This window comes from Mesocricetus auratus, unplaced genomic scaffold (assembly GCF_017639785.1).
Source record: "Mesocricetus auratus isolate SY011 unplaced genomic scaffold, BCM_Maur_2.0 Super-Scaffold_100007, whole genome shotgun sequence".
Classification (NCBI taxonomy): domain Eukaryota; kingdom Metazoa; phylum Chordata; class Mammalia; order Rodentia; family Cricetidae; genus Mesocricetus; species Mesocricetus auratus.
Genome location: NW_024429191.1, coordinates 51,550,329 through 51,576,634, shown reverse-complemented (window position 1 = coordinate 51,576,634; position 26,306 = coordinate 51,550,329). Strand labels below are relative to the sequence as shown.

Genomic DNA, 26,306 nt, shown 5'->3' with positions numbered 1-26,306 from the left:
AACAAACAAGCAAATAAGCAAATCAAACATTCCAAACTGGAATACATCTAAGCTACACGAATTATTATTTGCAATATAGTATTTTTTGAAATTTATTATTATTATTGAGTATATGTGTGCGCATGTGTGCTATAGCTCAAGTGTAGAGGCCAAAGGATAGCTCAGAGACCTCAACCTCAACATGGGATCCAGCTTTACATGGCATGAACTTTTGCTTACTGAACAATCTTACCAGGTATCCCCATAAAAACCTTAAAACGCATCATGCTATACAACTATTTGAAGCATACAGTCTAATTGCTTCTATATAATACACTTACTGAGTCATACAACAAATCACTTTCATCATCTCCAGAAGAAACCTTGTACAATTAATACTGACCCTTTTCCTCCCCTCTAAAATCTCTAGCAATCTAAAACAACTATTAATATGCTAAGTCTTCAGAGTTGCATGTTATAGAAATTTCATATCAGTGGAATTATTAAATGATCCTTCCCATTTCTTCATTTCTTTGAAAAACTTATTTGCTTTCCATGTATGCATATGCCTCTGTGTGTGACTGTACATGTGAGGACAGATGTCAAAGGCATTGGATCCTCTACATGTGGTTTTATGAGACAGCCAATGAATTCTTCAAATTCATCTTTGGTCATGAAAGAACATTATATACTTATCTGCTAAGCAATCTTTCCAGTCCCCACAAAACTTCCCTTTTTTGTTACCAAATCATGTTGCATTATATGTATCTGCAACATTTGGTTTTTATTTTCAATGATAGGCATTGGTATTATTGCTACGTTTGGATAATATGAATAATGCTATTTAATAAGATTATGAGAAATACCTCTACAATGTTCTTTGCTATGTAGCTAGAAGATTACAAGTTTGCATCACCATAACCATTTTATGAAAAGTTGGATAACAATTGCAAGGTTTTCTGCATGCTAAGTAAGTACTCCACCAACTGAACTGTATTCCCAACCCTGAAACCGTGTCCTAAAAAGGTATTTTTTCTAATGGTAGTGGCTCTTGCCTGTAATCCAAGCACTTGGCAGCCCAAGGCAAAAGATTATCAAAAGTTCAAGGCCAGCCTGAGATATATAGTGAGGTCTGGGTTGACTTGGAACTCAAATTTGTCACACCTCATTTCCAAAAGAGCAGAAAACCAAGTAAAGAAACAAAAAAAATCTTCATATTTATCTCTAGAGTACAGTACACAATCACATGCACAAAAACATGAAATCCCAGAGCAATCTCACTGAGATTGCTATGAAATCATTAATTACAAATCATCTTATTTGCAAATGTGAAAGTAAAACTAGAAAACTTACCATTTGGGTGCCAAATCTCTGTAATGAATTTCATTTTAGGAGGCCGGAGGGGGTAATCTTTTGGGAAAGTGAGATGAGCCTTAAAAACACCACCTTCACTGGAAAAAAGAAAAGAAAAACAAGTTCATAACTTTAAGTTATTCCTTATAAATACAGTCAATCACACAAAATACAAGAAATAAACCAACAAAATGAAAGACAAAAATAATTATGGTCCCCTGCAAACACATAGTTTAACAAACCATGATAAATACAATTTAACAAGCTAGTGTTTATGATGGTTTGTAAAAGGAACCACTGGAAATATGTGTCCAAATCAGATCACACTAGTGTTATGCTACAAGTCTTTTCAGTGCATGTCCTCAAATGAAATTCAGGGAGTTTAATCTTGTCTGTATGATTCATGTTGTTGAATTTTCTATATTGGTTCCAATATAGAATCCCCATCAACCTCTTTCTCATCTCAAAGTTTAAGCACATTTTGTGGTTCCCTATCTGGGAGTAGACTGACACTTCTATTTATCTACTTGTTTATTCATTCCATCATATTATAAAACTTCATTTGGTACTCATATGCCCATTAGGAAAAAAATAATAAACACAAACATCTTCCAAGGAGGTTTTATACTACTGACTTTCCAGAGTGGTAACCTCTGCATTATTGATAAATATTTTCTGTCTGTACTGTTCAATATACTACCCACTATCAAAATGAAATGTGGAATGTCTCCTGTTTAGTTTTTATTATCCACTTGACCCTAGAACCACCTAGGAGGAAAAACTTCTATTAAGAATTTCATGAGCTGGGCATGGTGGTGCTCACCTTTAATCCCAACACTGGGAAGCAGAGACACTAACAAGCAATTTTTAAAAACACGGGAATAGATGTTTGCATACTGACACAAAAACAGGAACACAACATTACATATAACCATGATTAAATGTAGGATGTAAGATACAGGATCCTTTACTTTGTGCTTTGAACATTTTAGTACAGGTTGAATTTTTAATTATAAATTCCACTGCCTTTTCTTTCTGAACAAAATAAAATTTTAAGTTTGATAAAGAGAAATAAGTCAGCAGGAACACTGTATATGTAAAGGCACTAGTCACATAGAGACCTAAGCAAAGGCAGAGAGAGAAAAATGACTCACCACCATACTGGCAGTATAGTGCAAGCATATACAAACAACTTTTTTTTTTTTTTTAAAGAGAGAAGGGGGTGGAGAGATGGCTCAGCAACGGAAGAGCACTGGCTAATAATTCCAGGACTGGGTTTCAATCCCCGGCACACACATGGAGACTAACAGTCTGTAACTCTAGTTACAGAGTTATCAGACACCCTACCCTCTTTTGGTCTTCATAGGCACTACATGCACACAATGTATAAATATACATTCAGGCAAAATAACCATATACATACATATTAATTGGGGATGCTCTTAATATCAAATATTTAACTGGGGGCTCAGAGCTTTAAAAAAAGCATCAAACTTGATAAAGCAATAAGAAAAACCTCCATAAAAGATTAAATAGAAGGATGGTAAAGTACAAGAACAATAAACAAAACTATCTGAAAGAGAAAATTAACATTTAAAGATGGAGAGGCTGGGTGTGGTTGTGCATGCCTGTCAATATCAAACTTGGTAAGCTACAAGAAAGGTAACTCCTGAGAGTTTAAGGCAAACCTAAGCCACACAGTAAGTACCAGACCAGCCTGAGAAACACAGTAAGATCTGGGCTTTTTTTTTTCCTTTCTTCTATTTGGGGGAGGTATTAGGAGGGGGCTAGATATAATACAAATTAAGGGCTTTAAAAAGGGGAGAAACCCAACTTGTTTTCAAAGTCATGAAATGAAAGGGCACTAGCAGAAATACAATTAGGAATAATAGGTCCTCCTCCAATAATTAGGAAGTTGTTAAAGGACAGCCTGAGATACATGAGAGCCTGTCTCCAAATATTAAGTCAATAGAAATTACTTAGAAGTGGGGGGGGGGGCAGTAAAGATAGTAAAACACCTAAGCATGAAAAAGGAATGACATAGGGCTGGAGAAGTGACACAGAAGTTAAGAGCACTTACTGCTCTTGCAAAGGTTCAGTTCTCAGTATCCACTTGAGGGAACTCACAACTGCCTGTTCCTCCAATTTCATGGGCTTCAATGCCCTCTTCTAGCCTGTAGGGACACCTGCACCCACATGATGTATATATAACTCATTCAGAGAAATGAACATATACATATTTTTAAAAATCTTTTTTTAAGGCTGCCCTTTCTGTATCATAAAGTATAGCACACACATCAACATTTTCAAATGGTACATGCAGAAGAAAACTTTTTAATTTGAGGAGGGGGGTTTAATCAAGACAAGGTTCTGACTGTCCTGGAATTTTCTCTACAGACCAGAATAACTTCAAACTCAAAAGTTTGCCTGTGTTTTCCCTCCCAAGTGCTGGTATTAAAGGCATGTACCACCATGCCTGGCTAAGAAAAATCTAAACAGCACTAGAAAATTTAGTACTGGATACAAGAGTAATAAAAATTTATGCTAGGTGAAGATGGGTAAAAGGACTAAATAATAAACTATCAGTCTTAAAAGTAACACTTGGGATGTACTAGCCAGTGATTACATAGACTGTAAATAGTGAAGTGCCCTCTAGTGGCTAAATTAAGGTTAGTGATCCCATCACAAAATAGCTCACAAGACATTTTTTAATTGATTTTATTTTTAAATTTAAATTAGAAACAAGGTTGCTTCACATGTCAATCCCAGGACCCTCACTCTCTCCCTCCCCTCCTTCCGTGCCCTCCCGCCAACACCCCATCTTCCTTCCCCCAATCCCCATTCCTTTCCCCAGGGCGGGTGAGGCCCTCCACGGGGGGGTATCCATAGTCTGTCATTTCATGCAGGGCAGGGCCAAGGCACTCCCCAAGAGTCCAGTCTGAGAGAACATCTCTCATTGTGGGACGGGCACCCAAAGTCCATTTGTATGCCAGGAATAAATACTGATCTACTTACTACCCAAAGCCCCATAGATTGTCTAGGCCTCCTCAATGACACCCACATTCAGGGGGTCTGGATCAGTCCCATGCTGAATTCCCAGTCATCAGTCTGGGGTTCAAGAGCTCCCCCTTGTTCAGGTCAGCTGTTTCCGTGGGTTAAACAAGCCCAGTCTTGACCCCTATGCTCTTGGAAAAAAGAAAGCATCTTCAACAAATGGTGCTGGCATAAATGGATGCTGACATATAGAAGAAAGCAGATAGATCCATGTCGATCACCATGCACAAAACTTAAGTCCAAATGGATCAAAGACCTCAACATAAATCCAGCCACACTGAACCTCTCAGAAGAGAAAGTGGGAGGTACCCTTGAACGAACTGGTACAGGAGACCGCTTCTTGTACATAACTCCAGTAGCACAGACACTGAGGTCAACAATTAATGCATGGGACCTCCTGAAAACATGGGACCTTCTGTAAGGTAAAGGACAAAGTCAACAAGACAAAAAGGCAGCCCACAGAATGGGAAAAGATATTCACTAGCCCCACATCTGACAGAGGGCTGATCTCTAAAATTTACAAAGAACTCAAGAAGCAAGTCTCCAAAACACCAAAGGGTCCAGTTAAAAAGTGGGCTACAGAACTAAATAGAGAATTCTCAACAGAGTAGTCTAAAATGGCTGAGAGACACCTAAGAAAGTGTTCAATATCCCTAGCCATCAGGGAAATGCAAAACAAAGCAAAACAACTCTGAATTACCATCTTACTCCTGTCAGAATGGCTAAAATCAAAAACACCAATGACGGTTTATACTGCAGGGGATGTGGTGAAAGGGGAACACTTCTCCACTGCTGGTGGGAGTGCCAACTTGTATAGCCACTTTGGAAATCAGTATGGAGATTCCTCAGGAAAATAGAAATCAGCCTACCACAAGACCCAGCAATTCCACTCTCAGGCACATACCCAAAAGATGCACATTCACACAACAAGGACGTTTGTTCAACTATGTTCACAACAGCATTATTTGTAATAGCCAAAACCTGGAAGCAACCTAGATGCCCCTCAACTGAAGAGTAGGTAGAGAAAATGTGGTACATTTACACAATGGAGTACTATTCAGTGGGGGGGGGGGGGGGGAAGCAATCTTGAAATTTGCAGGCAAATGGATGGCACTAGAAGAAACCATCCTGAGTGAGGTAACCCAGTCACAAAAAGACAAACATGGTATGTAATCACTCATATATGGATTTTAGACATGGATCAGGGAAGTGTCAGCCTACAATCCTACTGCCAGAGAGTTTGGGAAACAGAACCTTCAACCAATGATTGATAGAAGCAGAGGCAGACACCCACAGCTAAAACACTAAGTTGAACTCAAGGAACCCAGTGACAGAGAGGGAGGACAGAGGAGCATAGGACTCACCACATTTGTACAGAATTTTGCGACAGTGTTTTTTCTGATCTAAGGCCTCAAGCCATTGTATGGTGGTGAACTGCTGGCGGAGTTAAGTATTACTCAAATCCACACTAACTTATTTCCAACCCCTCTATCCACTTCACACTACTAAAACCACAAGATGACCTCCTTGTAGAATCAAATTCACTTAAACAAAACTGCAAAACTGATGAATGCAAATATTGCTAATAGCTATAACAAATTATGAACTACCTTTTCTCAAATATAAAACATGAACTACCACTTTTTTTTCCTCTTTTCCACCTTGTTTTTGAGGCAGCTTCTCTCTTGTTTCTGTCACAATGTCTGCTACTACTCCAAGCTAACTGGGTGATTCTTCTGATTCTACCTCCCATCTATCAATAGGAGTGCTGGAATTATAAACACAGGCCACTACATTAAGTTTTTGACATTGGTTCTGGGGATTGTCATCAGACTTCTATGGCAAACATTTTTACCAACCTAATCTTCACCAAACCGTCATTGTTTTTTGGATACTTTTTTTTTTAAAACAACTGAAGTGGAAAACAACTGCTTGAGGGATAGATGTTGATACATTCAAATCATCGCCTTTTTTACACCAACCTAAGAAGTGCAGCTCCCAAGAACTACAGATCTAGATCTGTCCTTATTGCTGCTTGGCTATATCTTTGAGAATGTCACCTCATTTCCCTCATGGTTCAACAACTGGCAGTCAGAAATAAGTTATTTTTTTATGTACTAATACTAAATCTTATTAACTAGAGAAAAGTGATCATTAGTTTATACTAGGGTCAGACCACCTTTTTTTCCTGGATGTATTTTGTGGAGACAAGGTTACAAAATTACTAAAATAGACCTTAAAAGTTCCATTCAGTCTTCTTAAGATACAGATATACAGAATACGTCAGATGTAAAAAACATTTTGGGGTTAGAGATGGCTCAGCAGCTGAGAGCAGTTAAGAGCACAAGCTTTTCTTCCAGAAGCCCTATGTTCAATTCTCAGCAACCACATATTGGGCAGGTCACAGTCATCTGTAACTCTATAGGTTCCATGCTATCTTCTGGCCTCCCGAGGTAGTAGGCACACACAAGGTACACAGACATACATGCACGCAAAAACAGTACACACATACAAAACAATTAATTGATGGATTAATTAAACAAAAAAGAACAACTCTTAAAAAACAAAACAAACAAACAAAAACCTTCCAGAAATCTGCAGTCTTGTTCTTTAATAATATGATAAAGTGGGCTGGAGAGATGGGTCAGTGGTTAAGAGCACTGTCTGCTCTTCCTGAGTTCAAGTCCCAGCAACCACATGGTAGCTTACAACCATCTGTAATGAGATCTGGTGCCCTCTTCTGGCCTGCAGGGTTACATGCAGACAGAAAATTGTGTACATAATAAATAAATCTTTAAAAAATATGATAAGGCTTATTAAGAACAGTACAACAAACCAGGTAGTGATGATGTGTGCCTTTAATCCCAGCACTCAGGAGGCAGAGGCAAGCAGATCTCTGTAAATTCGAGGCCAGCCTGGTCTACAAAGCAAGTTCCACAACAGCCAAAACTGTTATACAGAGAAACCACATCTCCAAAAAAAAAAGAAAGAAAAGGCTTTTTTACAAAAAATTAATTCCAGCAGCAAGAGTACCTAAATTCTGAAGTTCTATTTTAAAAACTTAAAGAGTTTCAAGCATAACAAAGGCTCAAAACATGATCAAATTAAAGACAAATGACATTAGATACAACCATTTTGGCTTGCTCCTTTAAAAAAATCAATTTTCAAAATTTAAGTTTTAATAATTTTAGTTAAAAGAGTAACTACCTGAAGATGTCAGTTCCAGTCAGTATACTTACTAAAGTGTATCTGGAGGACCAATAATAAGTACTTCCCATCGGTAGAGATCATTGTCGTCTATTAAACCTGCTGAGAAGCCTTCTACTGGATTTTTGTTGAGTTCTGCAGAAAAAGAAAATTTCAATTAAAACAGTTTTTCTCTAACAGGTAAATTACAGAACTTGAGCAAATATAAGTCATAATAAAAATGCTGCCTCATGACCACAACATTTCCATACTACAAGCCACAGGTACAGCAAACTATCCAACAAAGGTCTTAGCAGTCTAGGTAGGTTTTAACAGAGCCTGTGAAAATGGTAATAACTAAGGTCAATTCTCCACAGAAATTTTAGTTCAAAGAAAACCAAAAGTCAAATCAAATCAAAAATATCAAGTTTTTGCTATAGACTTTATAATTCCTTTATAAAAGGACCAAAAGCACCTTTGTACTGGGACTGCTACATTTACCAACTCTTACTTACACTAACTATCTATTTGTCATGATACCTCTTACACACATTTCTGGATTAAATTCCTATGTGGACCGTAAGTCTCTGAGCACAGAGAAGAGGCTCCATCTCTTCTGCTTATGTGTGTTGATCCCTCTAGAGTCTGCCACAGTTTTCAACAGGAAAAGCTCTCTAAGAATAGCGGGTGCCTACAGAAACAGCAAAGGCATGAGGTTTTTCTCTTCTAAACAGTGCTTTGGCATGGAGTGTGGATGATGACAAAAAAGAGTAAAACAAGGAATTAGCAAGATAAGGAAACAAAAAAAAAACAATGAAGGGCCTTTAATCCCAGCACTCGGGAGGCAGAGGCAGGCGGATCTCTGTGAGTTCGAGGCCAGCCTGGTCTACAAGAGCTAGTTCCAGGACAGCCTCTAAAGCCACAGAGAAACCCTGTCTCGAAAAACTAAAAAAAAAACTAAAAAAAAAAAAAAAAAAAATGAAGGATCATCAAAGAGCAGATAAGGAAAAGTAAAAGGTCTTAAGAGTTCACAGAGACAGGGCTCACTAAAATAATGATTTATTGGTAATGGGCACATTACATGAGTTTTTCAAATAGTTTTAAGAAAATATAACTGGGGGATGAAGAAATGGCTTGGCAGTTGAAGAGCACATTGCCTGCTCTTTCCAGAGGTCCTGAGTTCAATTCTGAGCAACCACATGGTGGCTCACAACCATCAGTAATGAGATCTGGTGCCCTCTTCTGGCCTGCAGACAGACATGCAGACAGAATACTAAATATATAATAGACAAAATCTTAAAAAATAAAAAACAAAAAGAAAGTATAACTGGCCAGGTGATAGTGGCGAATGCCTAAATCCCAGCATTCGGGAGACAGAGGCAGGTAGGTGATCTTTGTGAGTTAACACCAACCTGATCTACAGAGCAAATTCAAGGACAGCCAAAGCTACAGAGACGATCTCTCAAAACAGCCCCCGCTCCCCCAAAAAAGCACAGCTGACATTAGATAAACTGTATCTATACTGTATCTATGTAAACTACTTTGATCCCACTGATTATTTTCAGATAGGACATTTGGGAAAGTCTGAGTTTCACTGCACAACAGGAAATTTGGGTCAGAATTTAAGATGTTATGTGTAGTGTGTGGTATTATGTAAGTCAGGTCTCCTTAGCCTTGTCAAATAAGTCATTCCTTTTTTCTTTAGTTTCTTTAGTTTTATTTTTCTTATCCATAAAGTAGGATAAAACCCATAGTAGTGTGACAAAACAGAAAGAGATGTGAGTGTGTATGCCCAAGTACTTGAGTCTGGGAGCCAAAAGGTCAATAACTGGAGATTTCAACTGTTCATCATTTTATTTTTTGAAACAGACTCTCTCACTGAACGTGCAGCTCACTGACTTAGGCTAGCCACTGAGCTCCACAGCTCCAGCTGGTTCCACCCCTGCAGCACAGGCTTTAAAAACATGTATTCAGACTTTAAGTACCTTCAGGGAATCCAAACTGGGTTTCTCTCATGCTCATGTAACAAGCAATTTATTGTCACAGTCGTTTCCTTATCACAGAAAGCTAACACTGTAGTGCAAAATACTGTCCCATCTTAGGGAATAGTAAATGTTAGTTATCTACTGTCTTCCTATAGTCAAAGAAATACAATGTTCTTTATAATCTCAAGAACAAACCTATAGCTCCCCCACCCTCTTTGAAAAAAATACAAAGCGGCTCCAAATATCATCCAAACTATCTTTTTTTAAATTCATCTTTTAAAAAAAATAAAAAGCATGCATGGGTCTTTTGCCTGAATATATATCTGTGTGAGGGTGTTAAATCCACTAGTACTGGAGTTACAGACAGTTGTGAGCTGCCGTGGGTGCTGGGAACTGAACCCAGGTCATCTAGAAGAGAAGTCAGCACTCTTAAAATACTGAGCCATCTCTCCAGCCCCAAAACTATTGTTTCTCATGAGAATTGCTACAAGCCTCCCCCTCCCCCCACTCCCTGAGTCTCAGCCCATGAGGAAAATGTTCCATTAAAGACTAGTTGCCAAAAAAAAAAATCACAGCTGAAAGCTCCAGGGTAATGTGCACATAAGAAAACGAAGCCCCTGCCAGGCAGTGGTGGCACACACCTTTAATCCCAGCACTGGGTAGGCAGAGGCAGGTAGATCTCTATGAATTGGAGGCCAACCTGATCTATTGAGAGTTCCAGGGCAGGCTCCAAAGCTACAGAGAAAAGTCTTTCTTAAAAAAAAAAAAAAAGAAATATACATATAATCTAGATAGTCAAAGATACAACTTACTCAACATTAATGACACTGTTTAACTTATATGCTAATTATTATAAAATAAAATTCTACTCTTGTTTATTTTTAAAGATTCATGTTGGGAGCTAGAGAGATGGCTCAGTGCTTAAGAGCACTGACTGTTCTTCCAAATGACCTGAGTTGGACTCCCAGCACACACAAGAGTCTGTAATTCCGGTTTTGGCGATCCGGTTGATGTCCTCATTTCACCTCCAGGGGCACATATGTGGTATACAGGCATATATTCAAGTAAAACACTCTTACACATAAATGTGAGTAATTTTTTTCTTATTTTTCTACATTTTATTCATGTATTAACTTTTAGTAGTTGATTCTCTTCTTCTACCAGGTAGGTCCTAGAATTAGAACTTTAAGTTCTCAAGCAGTAAGATGCCTGAGGCAAATCTCACCAGCCCTCACCCCTCCTGTGTATAACAGGGAGAAAGAACACACTGAGTTTTGAAGACATGGTTCTCTCCTCACACCATGTAGCTTTTGAGAATTAACACTCAGGACCTCAGGTTTGGTAACAAGTGCCTTTACCTGATAAGCCATCTCCCTGACTCAATCAGTTCATTTCTAACTCAACTGATTCTCAAGACTTTTAATTTTTTCGCTTTATTTGCATGAGTGTTTTGCCTCAAGTATGTATGTGAATCATGTGAGTATTTACAGTCCTTAGAGGACAGAAAAATGCAACAGATCCCCTAAAAGTGGAGTTACAGATAACTGGGAGCCGCTATGTGGGTACTGGGAAGTGGACCCTAGGTTCTCCCCAAAAGCAGAAATGTTAATCACTGAGTCATCTCTCTAGCTTCCATTCCAAATGTTTGTTTTCAACGAGGACGTACATGTACCACAGCACATAAATGGAGTTTAAAAGAAAACTTGTAGAAGTCAAGGTTCTCTCCTTCCACCATGTGGTCATATCAGGACTTGACTGTCAACCTTGATGATGAATATCTTTATTAGTTGTACTAATTGTTATCACCTACCCATTCTCCAGAATTTTAAATGTTTATTGGTTTGGTTTCCTAGGCTAGAATGCCACAAAAAATTATGTTAGGCATATCGCACATAGACCAAACTACCTATGTTGCCCAGGCTAGCCTGCAAATTATTTAAGGCCTCAAATAGTCAAGACATAATTGTGCAGCATCACAACCAGCTTAATAAAAAACCTCTGATATTTTATCCACAACTATTTATCTCTCTTTTTTAATATTTATGTGTATGAGCGTCTTGCCTGAAAGTATGTATGTGCAGCATGTGTGTGCCTGGTGTCAGCAGAGATCAGAAAAGGGTCTCAGATCATCTGAAACTGGAGTTAAGAATAATTGTAAGCCACTATGTGGGTGTTAGAAACCAACCTCTGGTTCTATGAAAGAACAAGAAGTGTCCTTAACTGATGAGCCATCTCTTGAGCTATCATTTGTATGTTCTTTTATGCATCAATACAGAACTAGTACTAATGATGTATCTCCTGAATGTTCCTGGCTAGAATTACACTGGTTAATTCTACAAAGATTGTATTGAAAATACTGATAGAAATACTGGGATTGGTTCAGAGCATTTCCGCCATCTATTATGTTTTGACTTTTCAAAGGAAAACAGGAAATTTACAATTTTTATAACAGAATAATTAAAAATTAAGTACCAGAATAATCAGATATCAATTACATGTTAAACAAATAACAGTGTCTGTGAACTATAGAATTTTCCGCTAGGAAGGAATGGAATGAATCCAAACCTTAGTATGCCACTATTTCTTCTAATGGGACTTGGAATGCTCAGTGGTAGAAACAGCACTTGTCTGGGATTCATGAAGCCCTAAATTGAATCTTTGTAATTACACATTAATTGACTCACTGATTAATTACTAAGATGTTGATTTTATTTAAAAAGTAAATTGATAAGCACCAAAAATAATTTGACTCAGTTTTATGTTGAGATGACATGAAAAATCATGTAAGACGCCGGGCGGTGGTGGCACACGCCTTTAATCCCAGCACTCAGGAGGCAGAGGCAGGCGGATCTCTATGAGTTCGAGGTTGGGCTGGACCGATAGCCTCCAAAACAATACAGAGAAACCAAAAAAAAAAAAAGCCGGGCGTTGGTGGCGCACGCCTTTAATCCCAGCACTCGGAAGGCAGAGGCAGGCGGATCTCTGTGAGTTCGAGGCCAGCCTGGTCTACAGAGCGAGTTCCAGGACAGCCTCCAAAACAATACAGAGAAACCTGGTCTCGAAAAACCAAAAAAAAAAAAAACAAAACAAAAAAAAAAAAAAAATCATGTACAACAGACTGACAGTCACCTACACAGAAATATAACAAAACTTGAATAAGGTAAAAATACTTATATGACTAAGTAGTAATCTATTTTCATGCAATTGTAGAATAAATATTCATAAGAATATAGCAAATACTAGTGCAAAAAATACAAATACATGCATTTTAAAGCACTGTTGTTGAGGGGATCAGAGCAATGACTCAGTGCTGTAGAATAACCCTGCACATTGTGAAAACATGTTGCTTTCATTGTTAATAAACTGACTGGCCAGTAGCTAGGCAGAATTTTGGGGGCAGAGAATACTGGGAAATAGGGCTAAGGCTGAGGGAGTCTAAAGCAAGGTGTGGAAGCAACATGGGAAGTTCATAGATGACCTAAGCAAGCCTTGAGGCAGCACATAGGCTATTAGAAATGGGTTAATTTAAATTGTAAGAACTAGCTAAAGACAAGTCTAAGCTATCAGTTGAGCATTTACAATTAATAATGAGTTTCTTTGTGGTTATTTGGGAGCTACTGCAGGACACACACAGATAAACTCCACCTACAACTTAGCAGACAAAACACTCATACATCAATTTAAGGTAACTCTTTTCTTAAAAAGAGAGAGAAAGCCAGGCAATGATGATGCACACCTTTAATCCCAGCACTCGGGAGGCAGAGACAGGTGTATCTCTGAGTTTGAGGTCAGCCTGGTCTACAGAGTGAGCTCCAGAACAGCCGGGGGGGATGGTTGTTTCTTTGCAAGAGAAAAAGTAAAAATGATCTGTAAAGGTCCCACAGACTTATAGCCACAATCAACAGGAACACTGCTGAGCACTGTGCATGAAGCAATAGTTATCCAGTATCTTTATAGTTACAGGGGAGATAAAATAAAACACAAGTTGCAAAGAAAACAATGAATTATTTAAGAAGCTTAAAAACAACACCTGGCCAGGTAGTGGTGGCTCACGCCTTTAATCCCAATACTCGAGAGGCACAGGCAGGCGAATCTCTGTGAGTTCGAGACCAGCCTGATCTACAAGAGCTAGTTCCAAGGACAGCCTCCAAAGTCACAGAGAAACCTTGTCTCGAAAAAACAAAAACCAAAACAAAATACCTGGAGGCTAAGAGGATGATTCAGCCAGTAAAGCACTTGACTTGTAAGTACCAGAACTTGAATTTTATCCCCCAAAAGCCACATAAAACTGCTAGGATTAACTTTATAATCCCAGCTTGAAAAAGCCAAAACCAGAGATCCCTGTGGCTCACTGATCACCTAGTCTCAAAGGAAATACAGTATCCTGAGGATAATATGAGGTTGTCCTCTGCTCTCACATGCATGTGCTCGTGTACACGCACACATGTGCTGCGAGCCACACTTTTTGCCACACTTTTGTTTCTTTTCCTGAAACAGGGTCTCACTATATAGCCCTGACTGGCCTTGAACTCAAGAGATCCACAGCCTCTGCCTCCCAAATGCTGAGAGTAGACCATCATTCCCAGCCTTATTTATAAATATTTTTAAATTAATAAGTAAGAGAGACTGGATGGCACAGTGGTTTCTGTTGCTCTTGCATAGTATCCAGCATCTACATGGAAACTCACAACCATCTGTAACTCCAATATCAGGGGACCCAATCAATGCCCTTTCTAGCTTCCTTAGACACTAGGTCCACACATGGTACACATACAAACATACATACATACATACATATGTGCAGGCAAACACTCATAAAGAAAAGTTTATTTAGCTAGCAATACTATTTTTCCAGCTAACTACAGAAAACAGTTATTAACATGGAAAAATTAAAAAGGTGAATTTGAGGTGGTGGGGTGGCTCAGTGGGATCCCAAGCCTGATATCTAAGTTCAATTCCTAAAATCATGGTACAGAGTACCAACTTCTACAAGTTGTCCTCTAACCTCTACAAAAGCACATACATGTACTCAATGAATACACTGTAGTGGTTTAAACTAAAATGTCACCCACAAACTTGAGTATTTGAGCACTTAGTCACCAGTTGATGTTACTGTTTGAGGGATGTTATAAGAACTTTGTGAGACATGATCTTATTGGAAGAAGCCCATCACTAAGGGGTGAATTTTTGATATTATGTAACCTGGTCTCACATTTGCTCCTGTTCTCTCTGCTTCCTGCTTTTGAATAAAACTGTGATGTCTTGCCTTCCTATTTTGGCTTTTGTGCTGCCATGTTCCACACTCCCACAATCTTGACATTATACACACTTTCTGGAACCACAGTGAAGATAAATTCTTCCTTCTCTAAGTTGCTTCTGACAAAGGTATTCTATCACAGCAACAGAAAACTAACACACAAATAAATATAACAAAAATATTAAAAATGTACAATCTCAATAAACATGGAATGTAGGGAAAAGGACCAGCCAAAGAAACACACCCTGAGCAGAGCCCAAGAAACACACTTTGGCCCTGTAACCAGAACCAAAGAAATGTACCCTGACCCTGAAACCAGTGCCAAAGAAACACACTTTGTCCCTGGAATCAGTCAATGAAAGAAATACACCCTGGCCCTAAAATTGAAGCCAAAAGGCTAAAGAAGACCAGAGAAAGAAACACACTTTGGCCCTCAAACCAGAGCCGAATCTGACCCTAACCCTGGAAAACTAACCAATCCTTGAGTAGGAGCTCTAGCCAATGTGAGCTCAGCATTGAAAACTGACCAGTCCCTACCCTGGAAAAACTTCCCCTGTCCCCAAGAATCCCTATATAAACCCTGTGTACGTTCAGCTTGGCCAGTCCAGCTGCTTTGACCAGCTTTGAGTGAAGATCTTCTGCAGTGGAACAGAGGGCGACCCTGGGCAGAGCAAGCAGGGTCGTAATACTTCTCCCAGGGAAACCTTCCCTTGGCAAAGCCGAGTTGTTACTCTCCACTCTCCCGGGAGAAGAGCAGAGCTAAACTGTAGCAACTTTGCCCGGTAAACCTCCCGCTGGAGCAAAACTGCTACATTGGGGGAAAAAATCCGTATCTGGAAGACCCTCTCCTGCCAGAGCAGAGCTGATACACTTGGGAAGCCATTCCCTCAGGGCTGTAAGTAGCTAAACTTACTGCAACCTGTGATTGTCAGGGGCTCTCAAGCTCCAGGATACCTTTCCATCTGAGCTGTGTAACACTCAGTATTCTGTGACTCCCGAGTGCCAGAATACCTGCCCCACCTGATCCATCCAAATCACTTACATGGACCTTTAAAGTCTAATGTGTTAATATACACCTATACTCTTGATACCTACTGAGAGGCAGAGGCAGGTGGATCCCTTCGAGTTTTACTGTTCTCGAAACATAGCCTGAGCAGTCCTGAAACTCACTATGTAGATCAGGCTGGCTACCTCTGCCTCCCAAATCCTGGGATTAAAGCTGTGCACCACTGTGCCAAACTTCAAATTTAAAAAATTTGTGGTAGCACATAACTTTAATCCCAGCACTTGGGAGGAAGAGGCAGGCAGATCTCAGTGAGTTAAGGCCAACCTGGTCTACAAAGGGAGTTCCAGGATAGCCAGGAAGAAAACCTTCTCTCTGAGGGGAAAAAAAAAGATAATAAAAATTTTTCCAGTCGGGCAGTGGTCTACAAGAGCTAGTTCCAGGACAGCCTCCAAAGCCACAGAGAAACCCTGTCTCAAAAAAACAAAATAAATAGGTGAGTGAATGAATGAACGAATAAATGAATGAATAAATAAGTGAATGAATGAATAAATAAGTGAATGAATGAATAAAATATTTCCTTTGGTTCTTGTCTCTAATTTATGACAACTTATTTGAATTTACCTATTCATAACTACTTTGGTTGTATATCAGGAATATGACAAGAAGTCTATATTCTCAAGCACCTTTCATTTTAGTGAGAGAATAAAATTAACAAAAAGTTTTTTTAATGAAAGTACAAAGAAAAGGATATGGGGCTAGGGAGTAAATTTACAAAATCTTTAGTGAGAAAACATGTGAAAATAAATATATTCCAAAAACCTATATAGGCCACCATAAACTAAGAGTAAAAAAGGAAAAACTAGTCCAACAACTCAAAAAAAGAAAAAATAACAACAACAAACACTTTGAGCAATTTTTGAGAGCAGGATTTGAGACAGGGTCTCGCTTGTAGTCCTCTCCACCTGGAAGTCACTGCAGACCAGACTGGCCTCAAAACTCAAGAGATCTACCTGCCTTTGCCTCCCAAGTGCTGGTATTAAAGGTATGTACCACCATGCCTGCCAAGCTAAGAAACTTTTTTTTTAAGGAGTTAGGGTCTCCTGTAGCTCAAGTCATTGTGTAGCATAGTATGGCCTTGAGCTTCTGATCCTCCAGCTGGGTTAGTACCCAAGCCTGGGTTATATAGTGCCGGATATCAGATTACCCTAAGCTATAAGCACTGGCTCCTTAACGTTTTCATCAAATTTTCTGTATTAAATAGTCTTTCTAGATGGTAGTGACAGTTGTCATACTTGATGAACATACCTGATGCCACCTAACTATATACTTCAAAACAATAGAATGAATATGCTATGAATATTTTACTACAACTTTTAAAAAAGAAAGGGCCTTTCTGAGCCTGTTTTCTCATGGGCGTAACCAAATTTCTTTGACAGGACAAATTCTTTCTCCAATTTATATTTTTAACATCTCAATCCTGTTTATCCTCTACGGATCTGGACTCCTGATATTCTTGAGTTAACAGCTTCCTCCTACATTAAAATGTTCCAAATTGAAGGAAAACTCTTTTAAGACATGGGATATATAAAAGGTGAAACAGGATATTTTAGTACGTTTATAGGGAAGTGAAACATTGCACACAGCGGAGAAGTTCCATAAGCTCTAGGAGTAAACCAAAAGCACCTTCAGGAAGTCCCTGAAACTGACTAGATTCACTAAAGACTGCTTCAAGTTACTCTCACACCTGCTGAGTAACCTAGAGGCAGAAACCAGCTAAACTGCACAGAACAAACTAAAAGGGCACTCTCCAACCTGCTGAGCTGTCAGCAGGTTGTACAATGAGCTCTAGGTTTACAGCTTTCATCAATTGTCACTCATGCTGAGTGGGCTTTGGTGATAAAGCATTTTCTGAGTCATATATGCTCCTGTAAATAAGCCCTCACCCACATTCCTGTGACATCAAGTTGGACTTTGTTGGTATCTGTACTTTGATCTGTCATTAGTCTCTTCCTATCTGGGTTAAGTAGACGTGTTAATGCCTCCCCAGTAATAAGTGTCATGTAACACCTGAATATGTTCTGGGAATTTCACCCAACCACCCCATTTACTCCTCATCCAGAACTTGAAACTCTTTCATTCCTGAGATTTCTCACTTAATACTACTTCTGAATGTTAAAAGGCTCAGGTAAAGGTGCTTTTACTGCCAAGTCTGATTATTTGACATTTGAGTTTAATCCCTGGAATTCATATGGCAGAAAAGACATTACTCCTACAAGTTGTCCTCTAGCCTCTTCATATGCATACACATACACAAACAATAAATTAAAATCTGGGGCTAAAGAGATACCTCAGTGGTTATGTGCAATTGTTGGCCTGGAACTAGCACTGAACTCAGATACGCCTGTCTCTGCTTCTACCTCCCAGGAGGCTAGGATTAAAAGTATATGCCACCTGGCTTGGCCATCAACTACAAATACAAAAATGATTTTTAAAAGCTAGGTGTGGTGGTCCATGCCTGTAATCCCAGCACTGAGGAGAATAAAACAGAAAGGTCTCCTAAGATTCAGGCCAGTCTGAGCAAAACTTTTTTTAGTTATGTGGATATAATCTATGCAAGTTCTTCCTGTGGCTTCTGTGGAGCTTCTTCTACATGAAAGCTCCATTTTAGTCTCACTGTTAAAAGACATAGCAAGCAGAAATAACTTCAAATGGATCCAAAGTATTAAATTCCCCTAACTTGCAAACCATTCTTTTACAGAGTGAGGAACTCAAAACCTCCATTAGAATAATGATGGCTACTCTGGCTGCCCTGCTGAGACCTAGGGCATGACAATATGCTAAACAAACTTAGAAAAAATGTTTCACAAATTAATTTTTTAAGTAAATGTACAAGCTGAAATTATAGGATACTCTCCTAACACATTGGAGTATCTATAAAAGCACGTTAATGCCTTTTGTGAACTTTTAAAGCGCATGAGATGAATGGTTCAATTAACATAAAAATAAATGTCCAATGAACTAACAACTATTAACTAACAAGAAATACAGCCATGTCTGAGGAAACAAAAGCAAAGGAAGCTGTGCTGCTTCTATTATCAATAATCTTGTAATTGATGGGAGGGGGTCCAGTCCATTGTGGGTAGGACCACCCCTTGGCTGGTGGTCCTGAGTTCTATAGGATAGCAGGCTGAGAAGTATTAAGATTATAGGTGTGCATTACCACATCTGGCTTTGGGTACATGGGGGAGGGGTTGCTTTAAAACAGCCTAAAATAGCCGGGCGTTGGTGGTGCACGCCTTTAATCCCAGCACTCGGGAGGCAGAGGCAGGTGGATCTCTGTGAGTTCGAGGCCAGCCTGGTCTACAGAGTGAGTTCCAGGACAGCCTCCAAAGCCACAGAGAAACCCTGTCTCGAAAAACCAAAAAAAAAAACAAAAACAAAAACAAAAACAAAAAAAAAACCAGCCTAAAATGAGCCATGCCTTTAATCCCAACACTCGGGAAGCAGGAGCAGGAAGATCTCAGTGAGTTCAAGGCCAACCTGCTTTACATAGGAAGTTCCAGGACATTCAGGACTACATAACAGAAACTGTCTCCAAAAAAGAAAGGATGGGAGGAAGAGAATGAAAAGGAAAAAAGAAACAGCCTGAATGTCAGGATGATAAAACCAAGGTTAATCTTTTCCCCAAAGGAATTATATTACCCAGTAAAGTCCTAGTGGGGCTATGCCCAATAGTAACTCATACAGTCCTCAATGGGAGAACTAGGCCAGTAAGATTACTCTACTATCTACAAAATTTTATCAATTATAAAATACTCTTTGAAAAAAATATTCTTTGGCAGTATCTACTGATTTAGCACATTCTATTACACAAGACAAGTTTATATTTGTGGAGAGCAATAATCCAAAACCTAAAGCATTATAACATATTTTTAACAAGTCAAATGCCAACTGGTCCCTAAAGTAATTGTCGCCAAGTCTTTTCCATAAACTTAAAAGTTCCCTCTCCAAAGTAATGCTACCTTTAAAGTGTTGTTTTGCCTAATTTGAAGAATGAAGAACATGTAAGTGTTAAAGAAAAAAAAAGGACAACCTAACTGGTTTGTTGGCTGAAAATAAAATTTTCATGTAAATACCCATAAAAAATGAAAAGGCAGAGACTGGAGAGCTCACTAGTAAAGTACTTACTTGCTTAACCCGTGGTATTATCGCCAAGTTAAAAGAAGGAAAGACCTGGACAGGGTGGTAAAATCTTTAATCCCAGCCCTCAAGAGACAGAGAAAGATGGAGCTCTGAGATGGAGGTCAGCCTAGTCTCCATGGGAGAGTTCCAAACCAACCAAGGCTACACTTTGTCTCAAAAATAAAGAAAGAAAATGAGGGGAGAGGGTTGTATATAACAAAGGAGAAATTATTGTTTTTATAAATTCTTGAGGAACATACTCTCAAAACTGCCAAGTATTTCTTTTCCTTGTGACTTGTCAAAACAAAAATCTTTAACCTGACAAGATTAAATATTTTTAAGCATTTCTTATGGCCATAAGAACATAGTAAAAGTTTTATTTTCACATGCAAAAGTGGCTGGAGTACAGATTGATAAAAGTGCTGATTGTTAGCAAAGCCTTTCTAGAAAGCAACCCAAACTTTTGCTTTTGTTTTTTGGGACAAGGTTTCTCTGTGTAGCTCTGGAGTCTGTCCTAGATCTCTCTCTATAGACCAGACTGGCCTTGAACTAACAGACATCTGCCTGCCTCTGCCTCCTCAGTGCTGGGATTAAAGGTGTGTGCCACCACAACCCAGTGTAATCAAAACTTTTAAAGCCTATTTTATTGACTTAGCTATGGCTATTCCTAGAAGTTTACAACCAAAAGAAATAACCAAAGATTATATGAAAATATGTCTTCACTGGACTACTTCAAATACAACTAATTCAAATAATTTTAATTACAACTGTAAAAAATCAAAATCAAAGTATTATAGTACCAGGATACGAAAGAATATTATTTACCTGTTTAGTATAATCTGAAAAGAGTAGATGATATGAGAAATTTTAGTTGTTTAAAGGCAAAATACTGTGCTGTAAATATATCTACACGAAGTGGAGGCTGCAGAGATGGCTCAGTTGATAAGATCACTTGTTGCTCTTGCAAAGAACCTGGATTCAGTTCTCAGCATTGATACAGTGACTCCAGTTCTAGATAATCTGATACCCTTTTCTGCCTCCCATGAGTACCAGGTACACAAGAAGTGTACAAACACACACACACACACACACACACAAATAAAAAAATGTATAAAGACCAAAACAAAACCTTTGGTCTAATATTCTAGTCTATCTTTGAAGAGTTTCAAAGTGACAATATGAACCTAAGGTAATAAAAATTGTTAATTTTTTTTCAAAGACTACACAGCTCGCCCATGGTTCTAAAGGATAGAGACAGAGGGAAGAACATGAAATGGTCAGCAAAATGGAGGGAGCAAAATACTCAGAGGAGCTGAGACAAAGGAAGAAGGCTAATCTTCTGGCAGAACTCCAGAGAGGTGCCAAGTCAGTGAGCAAAGAATGAGCAAGATCAGTAGTGAGAATGGTACTGAAAACATCTGCCACAGCAAGAAGTCAAGAGAGAAAGAATGTCTAAAGTTGATAATTGAGAAAAACTAAACAGTGTAAACACATTATTTAGAAGCATAAAGTTAAACCCCCAGGAAATCCGAACCAAAAAGGTTTTATGAAAGCAGTTGTCCCCTAGAGAGCAGCACTCTTTAGTAGCAGACATTTTTAATTATAGGTATTTGGTTATTGTTTTTAAACTAATATACATAATAGTGATTTTTAAACTTTTATTCTTTGTATTTTACATTTTGCTCATTTTGCTTGCATGCACAACCCTAATTTTACATCCTAAGTCAGGAATGTAACTTACTTGACAGTGTTATTCACCTATAAGTGTGCAATCAAACAATCTACTGTGATTTGATCAGAATTTTTTTCCTAACATAAAACAAAAATAAAATAACAGTATTGTTGGTAAGTTTCATTCCAGTTATAAACATTTGCTGAGGTGCTAGGCAAAAATACTTATTACTGTTTCTATGATCACTCTAGCAACAAAAGAAAACCCTATAAACCCAAATCATGCTGCTACTCATAGGGTGGCCTGACCTCACTTGGTAAGGACCTAACAAGGTCCTTCAGAATTTACCAGTATCCCACTCTAACCTTCTGTTTCTCTCTGGGTTCAGCTATTGTTTCTCATTTTCCTGTAATACTTAAACCTATTCCCCCTTGCAGATGCTGTGCTTGTGGTACCCTTTACATATTCACCGCTCAATGAGCATTTTTCAATCAAATATCACCCTAATTTTAATAAAAATTCTCATACTCTTAGGAAACTTTATATTCACTTCTCTTTTTCTTTCCATTTAGTATTCTACTACTTTTTTTTTGCAGGGGGGGGTTCAAGACAGAGTTTCTCTGCGGCTTTGGAGGCTGTCCTGGAACTAGCTCTTGTAGACCAGGCTGGTCTCAAACTCACAGAGATCCGCCTGCCTCTGCCTCCTGAGTGCTGGCATTAAAAGCCTGTACCACTACCGCCCAGCTCTACTATTTTCTAATAATTATGTTAACTACCTTATTCCACCTAGAATGCTAGCTCTAAAGGAATATGAACTTTTGTTTGCTGAAGCCCCAGGACCTATTATCTCTGACAATAAATTTTTAATGAACTAATGATTAGTTTACAAAAAAAAAAAAAAAAGCTAACATCACAGAAAGAAACCAAATTATTCTGCCGGGCATTGGTGGTGCACACCTTAATCCCAGCACGAGAGGCAGAAGCAGGCGGATCTCTGTGAGTTTGAGGCCAACCAGGTCTACAGAGCGAATTCCAGGACAGCCTCCAAAACAATACAGAGAAATCCTGTCTTAAAAAACAGAGAGAGAGACAGAGAGAGACAGAGAGAGGGAGGGAGGGAGGGAGGGAGAGAGGGAGGGGGAGGGGGAGGGGAGGAGGGGGGAGAGGGGAGAGAGAGGGAGGGGAGAGAGAGAGACAGAGACACTATGGAATTCTTAAGAAAGTCTGACAAGTGTAATTGATAGAGATGAGCTAGAATTTATACTCTGAAACTCTAAATTCCAGCTATTGAGTAATTTGTTGAAATAATCTCCATATGCAAAACTCTGGCATAATCCCTGCTAACATCATCAGTAACAAAAAAAAAAATGTTTGCGCCTCAGAAGGAAAGAGACAAGAAACAGAGAGAGAATGAACACCGACTTGCTTATAGGACCTGCTCCATCAACGGGTGAGATGGCCTTTTTTATTTAAAGTCACAGTAATAATCTAACACATTAACCACAACTTGCAACAGTCCCAATGTTCACCGTTGTAGGGAGAGATCTACGTACCTGTGAACACACCCAAATGGGGAAGAGACTCTTTCCCTACACACCATTGCCTTCAACTCTGAATAAAGATCAGGAGCACATCTTCACCATCTACATTCCACCCCTCCACCACCACCACCCCAACCCCACCCCCAGAATAGCACAAGGAGCAAAGTAACATTCAGGAGAAATTCTTTTTTTATTGTTATCTTTTTTGTTTTGGGGGGACAGGGTTTCTCTGTGTAGCCCTGGCTGTCCTGGAACTCACAGAAATCTGCCTGTGTCTGCCTCCCAAGTGCTGGGATTAAAGACACATGCCACCACTGCCCAGTTCAGGAGAAATCTTACAGAAGATCTTTTCATTGTGGTACACATGGATAGCAAAGAATAGGTCAGTCATATATAACTTCAAAAAATTTCTTCTACTATACATGGTAAGTTGCTAAATAAAGAATAACCTTTATGGACTGTCGATGATTAATTGTAAACAAAAAGTAATTAAGTACTCCTTCTTGATACACAAAAACATACTTGGCAAAAAGAATTCTACTATGTGCAAAAAAGCAGCTTATACATCTTCAGGAAAAATTATCATGTCATTAACGAAACAGAGTATCTCACACAGACTTGATCAAAACCATTTATTTTGTGTTCTTGAAGAACAGATTTTGACATAGCTATTCTGCAACTGTTCTGAACCCATCTTCTCAAAAACATAGCTTTACCTTTTTTGTTTGTTTTTGTTTTTTTGAGATGGAGTTTCTCTGTGAAACAGTCCTGGCTGTCCTGGAACTCATTTTATAAACCATGCTGGCCTCGAAATCTAGCTGCCTCTGCCTCCTGAGTGCTGGGATTAAAGGTGTGTACCACCACTGCCTGGCTATAGATTTACCTTTTTTCACAAGTAGTAATTAAAAGTAAGGTTAAAAAAAAAAAAAACCTGCTCATAGACATAAATAAAAAAATTTGAATGAAGTAGTGAAGCCACTGGCAAAATGAAAAGCAAAACAAAAAAAACACAATTATAAATAGTAAGTAGCAGGCTGAGCAGAACAAAGGAAGCATTTAAAAATAATGAAATGGGGGGCTGGAGAGATGGCTTAGTGGTTAAGAGTCCTGGTTGTTCTTTTAGAGGTCCTGAGTTCAATTCCCAGCAACCACATGATGACTCACAGCCATCTATAATGAGATCTGGTGTTCTCTTCTGGCCTGCAGGAAGAACACTGTATACATAATAAATAAATAAGCCTTAAAAAATATGACAAGATAAAAAACAGGAAATGAGGGGCTGGAGAGATGGTTCAGAGGTTAACAGCACTGACTGCTCTTCCAAAGGTCTTGAGTTCAATTCCCAGCAACCACATGGTGGCTCACAACCATCTACAATTCAATCTGGTGTATATGTAATAAATAAATAAATCTTTTAAAAAAACAGGAAATGAAGATGAGCAATTATAAAATTGATGCTTAAGTATATTAAAAGATATCTAAGAAATTTTCCTGAACCAACTGAAATGGCTTACCATTAACAGGAAAATGTAATAGAGACTCACACCAAGACAGAGATACATTTCTGAGGAAGTTACTGAACTTCAAGGATAAAGAAAGAAATTTGCCAATACCCAGGCAGAAGTAGGTCACCTACAAAGGGAAAAGAACAGTCGGGCTTCTCTATAGTAACCCGATATGCCAAAAGATAGGGGAACAGCCTGTTAAGTATTAAGGGAAGGAAAAATATCTCCAAATTCTATAACCAGACAAAACATCCTTTTACTTTGAAAGTCATGAACAGTATTTTCAACATAAGAATGCTGAAAATACAATATTCAAACAACCATTTTCAGAAAATCTAGTTAATAAATATAATAGACTAAAGCATATTGAGGCTTCAGCTTTATAGTAATAACCATAGATCTATAAACTACCAAGTTCATAAGCTCTAAAATGTACCGTTTCCACATTTTAGTTTATCTGAAATCAGCATGCATATTACAACTGACATGTCATGGTTTAATAGCATTTAACCATGTTAATTATGTTAGTTTTATTACAAAACAATAAAATATTCAAAAATTAATGGTATCCTAAACAAAATAAAATAAAGTATGTTTGTAAAATGAGAAGAATGAGAACAAATAAACAAATAGTTTTAAAAGGGTGGTTTAATCCCAGTCTCGGGAGCAGAGGCAGGTGGGTCTCTGTGAGTTAGAGGCCAGCCTGGTCTACAAAGCTATAGAGAAACCCTGTCTTGAAAAACAAAACAAAAAGATGATGAAAACCAAGCAGAATCACAGGTAACAACAACAACAAAAAGACTAACATTACCCACATACATATGTGAATGAATAAAAGCATCTTAAGTTGAGTCCAAAAAAAAGACTAACCTTAATCCAACTATATATAGTCTACATGAGACAAACTTTGGGAAGTCAAAAGTAAAAGGTTAGACAAAAGTTTATCAAGTGGATATAAACACTTTTAAAACTCACTGAAATTCAAAATGAAACAAAAGAGTCAAAAGACAGTCACTTTTTATAGTGATCAAAATTACAATCAAGCCAGACATAAAGAACTAAAAATCAGATTAAATGAATTTTTTAAATGCCTTCAGAATTCTAACAACTGGGAGCTGAGGCCAGTGAGACAGTTCAGCAGGTAAGAGTGCTTGTTGTTGTTAAACCTTAGGGCCTGAATTCAAAATCAAGAACCCACATGATAAAACTGATTTCCACGGGTGTTCTCTGACCTCTACACATGTGTCCATGGCACATCATACTCACAGAGACCTACACAAAAAACAGTAAAAATGTGGTGGTGTGGTGGTGCTAGTAGTGGTGGTGGTCCTGATGGAGCTGGAGAAATGGTTCAGCAATTAAGAGCACTGGTTTCTCTTCCAGAGGACCTGGGTTTGGTTCTCAGCACCAGATGGCAGCTCATGACTGTTTGTTGATCCAGTTTTAGGGGATCTGACACCCTTAAACAGACATACATGCAGGCAAAACACCAATACACAGGAAATAAAAAACAAAAATAAATTAAAAAAAAAAAGCCAGGTGGTGCACACTTAATCCCAGCACTTGGGGGACAGATACAAGCAGAT

The 26,306-nt window shown here is 38.6% G+C and overlaps 1 protein-coding gene across 2 annotated transcripts in view; it reads right to left on the bottom strand.

Moving 5' to 3' along the window:
- Ube2g1 (ubiquitin conjugating enzyme E2 G1) overlaps positions 1–26,306 on the bottom strand; it is a 71,898-nt gene that overhangs the window by 19,062 nt on the left and 26,530 nt on the right. For both annotated transcript variants that reach the window (XM_040749094.1, XM_040749093.1), the window contains exons 2-3: positions 7,626–7,728; positions 1,333–1,430 (exon numbers count right to left, since the gene is read on the bottom strand). In XM_040749094.1, the coding sequence (XP_040605028.1) occupies positions 1,333–1,430; positions 7,626–7,728 (201 nt within the window). The remainder of the gene's footprint in view (positions 1–1,332; positions 1,431–7,625; positions 7,729–26,306) is intronic.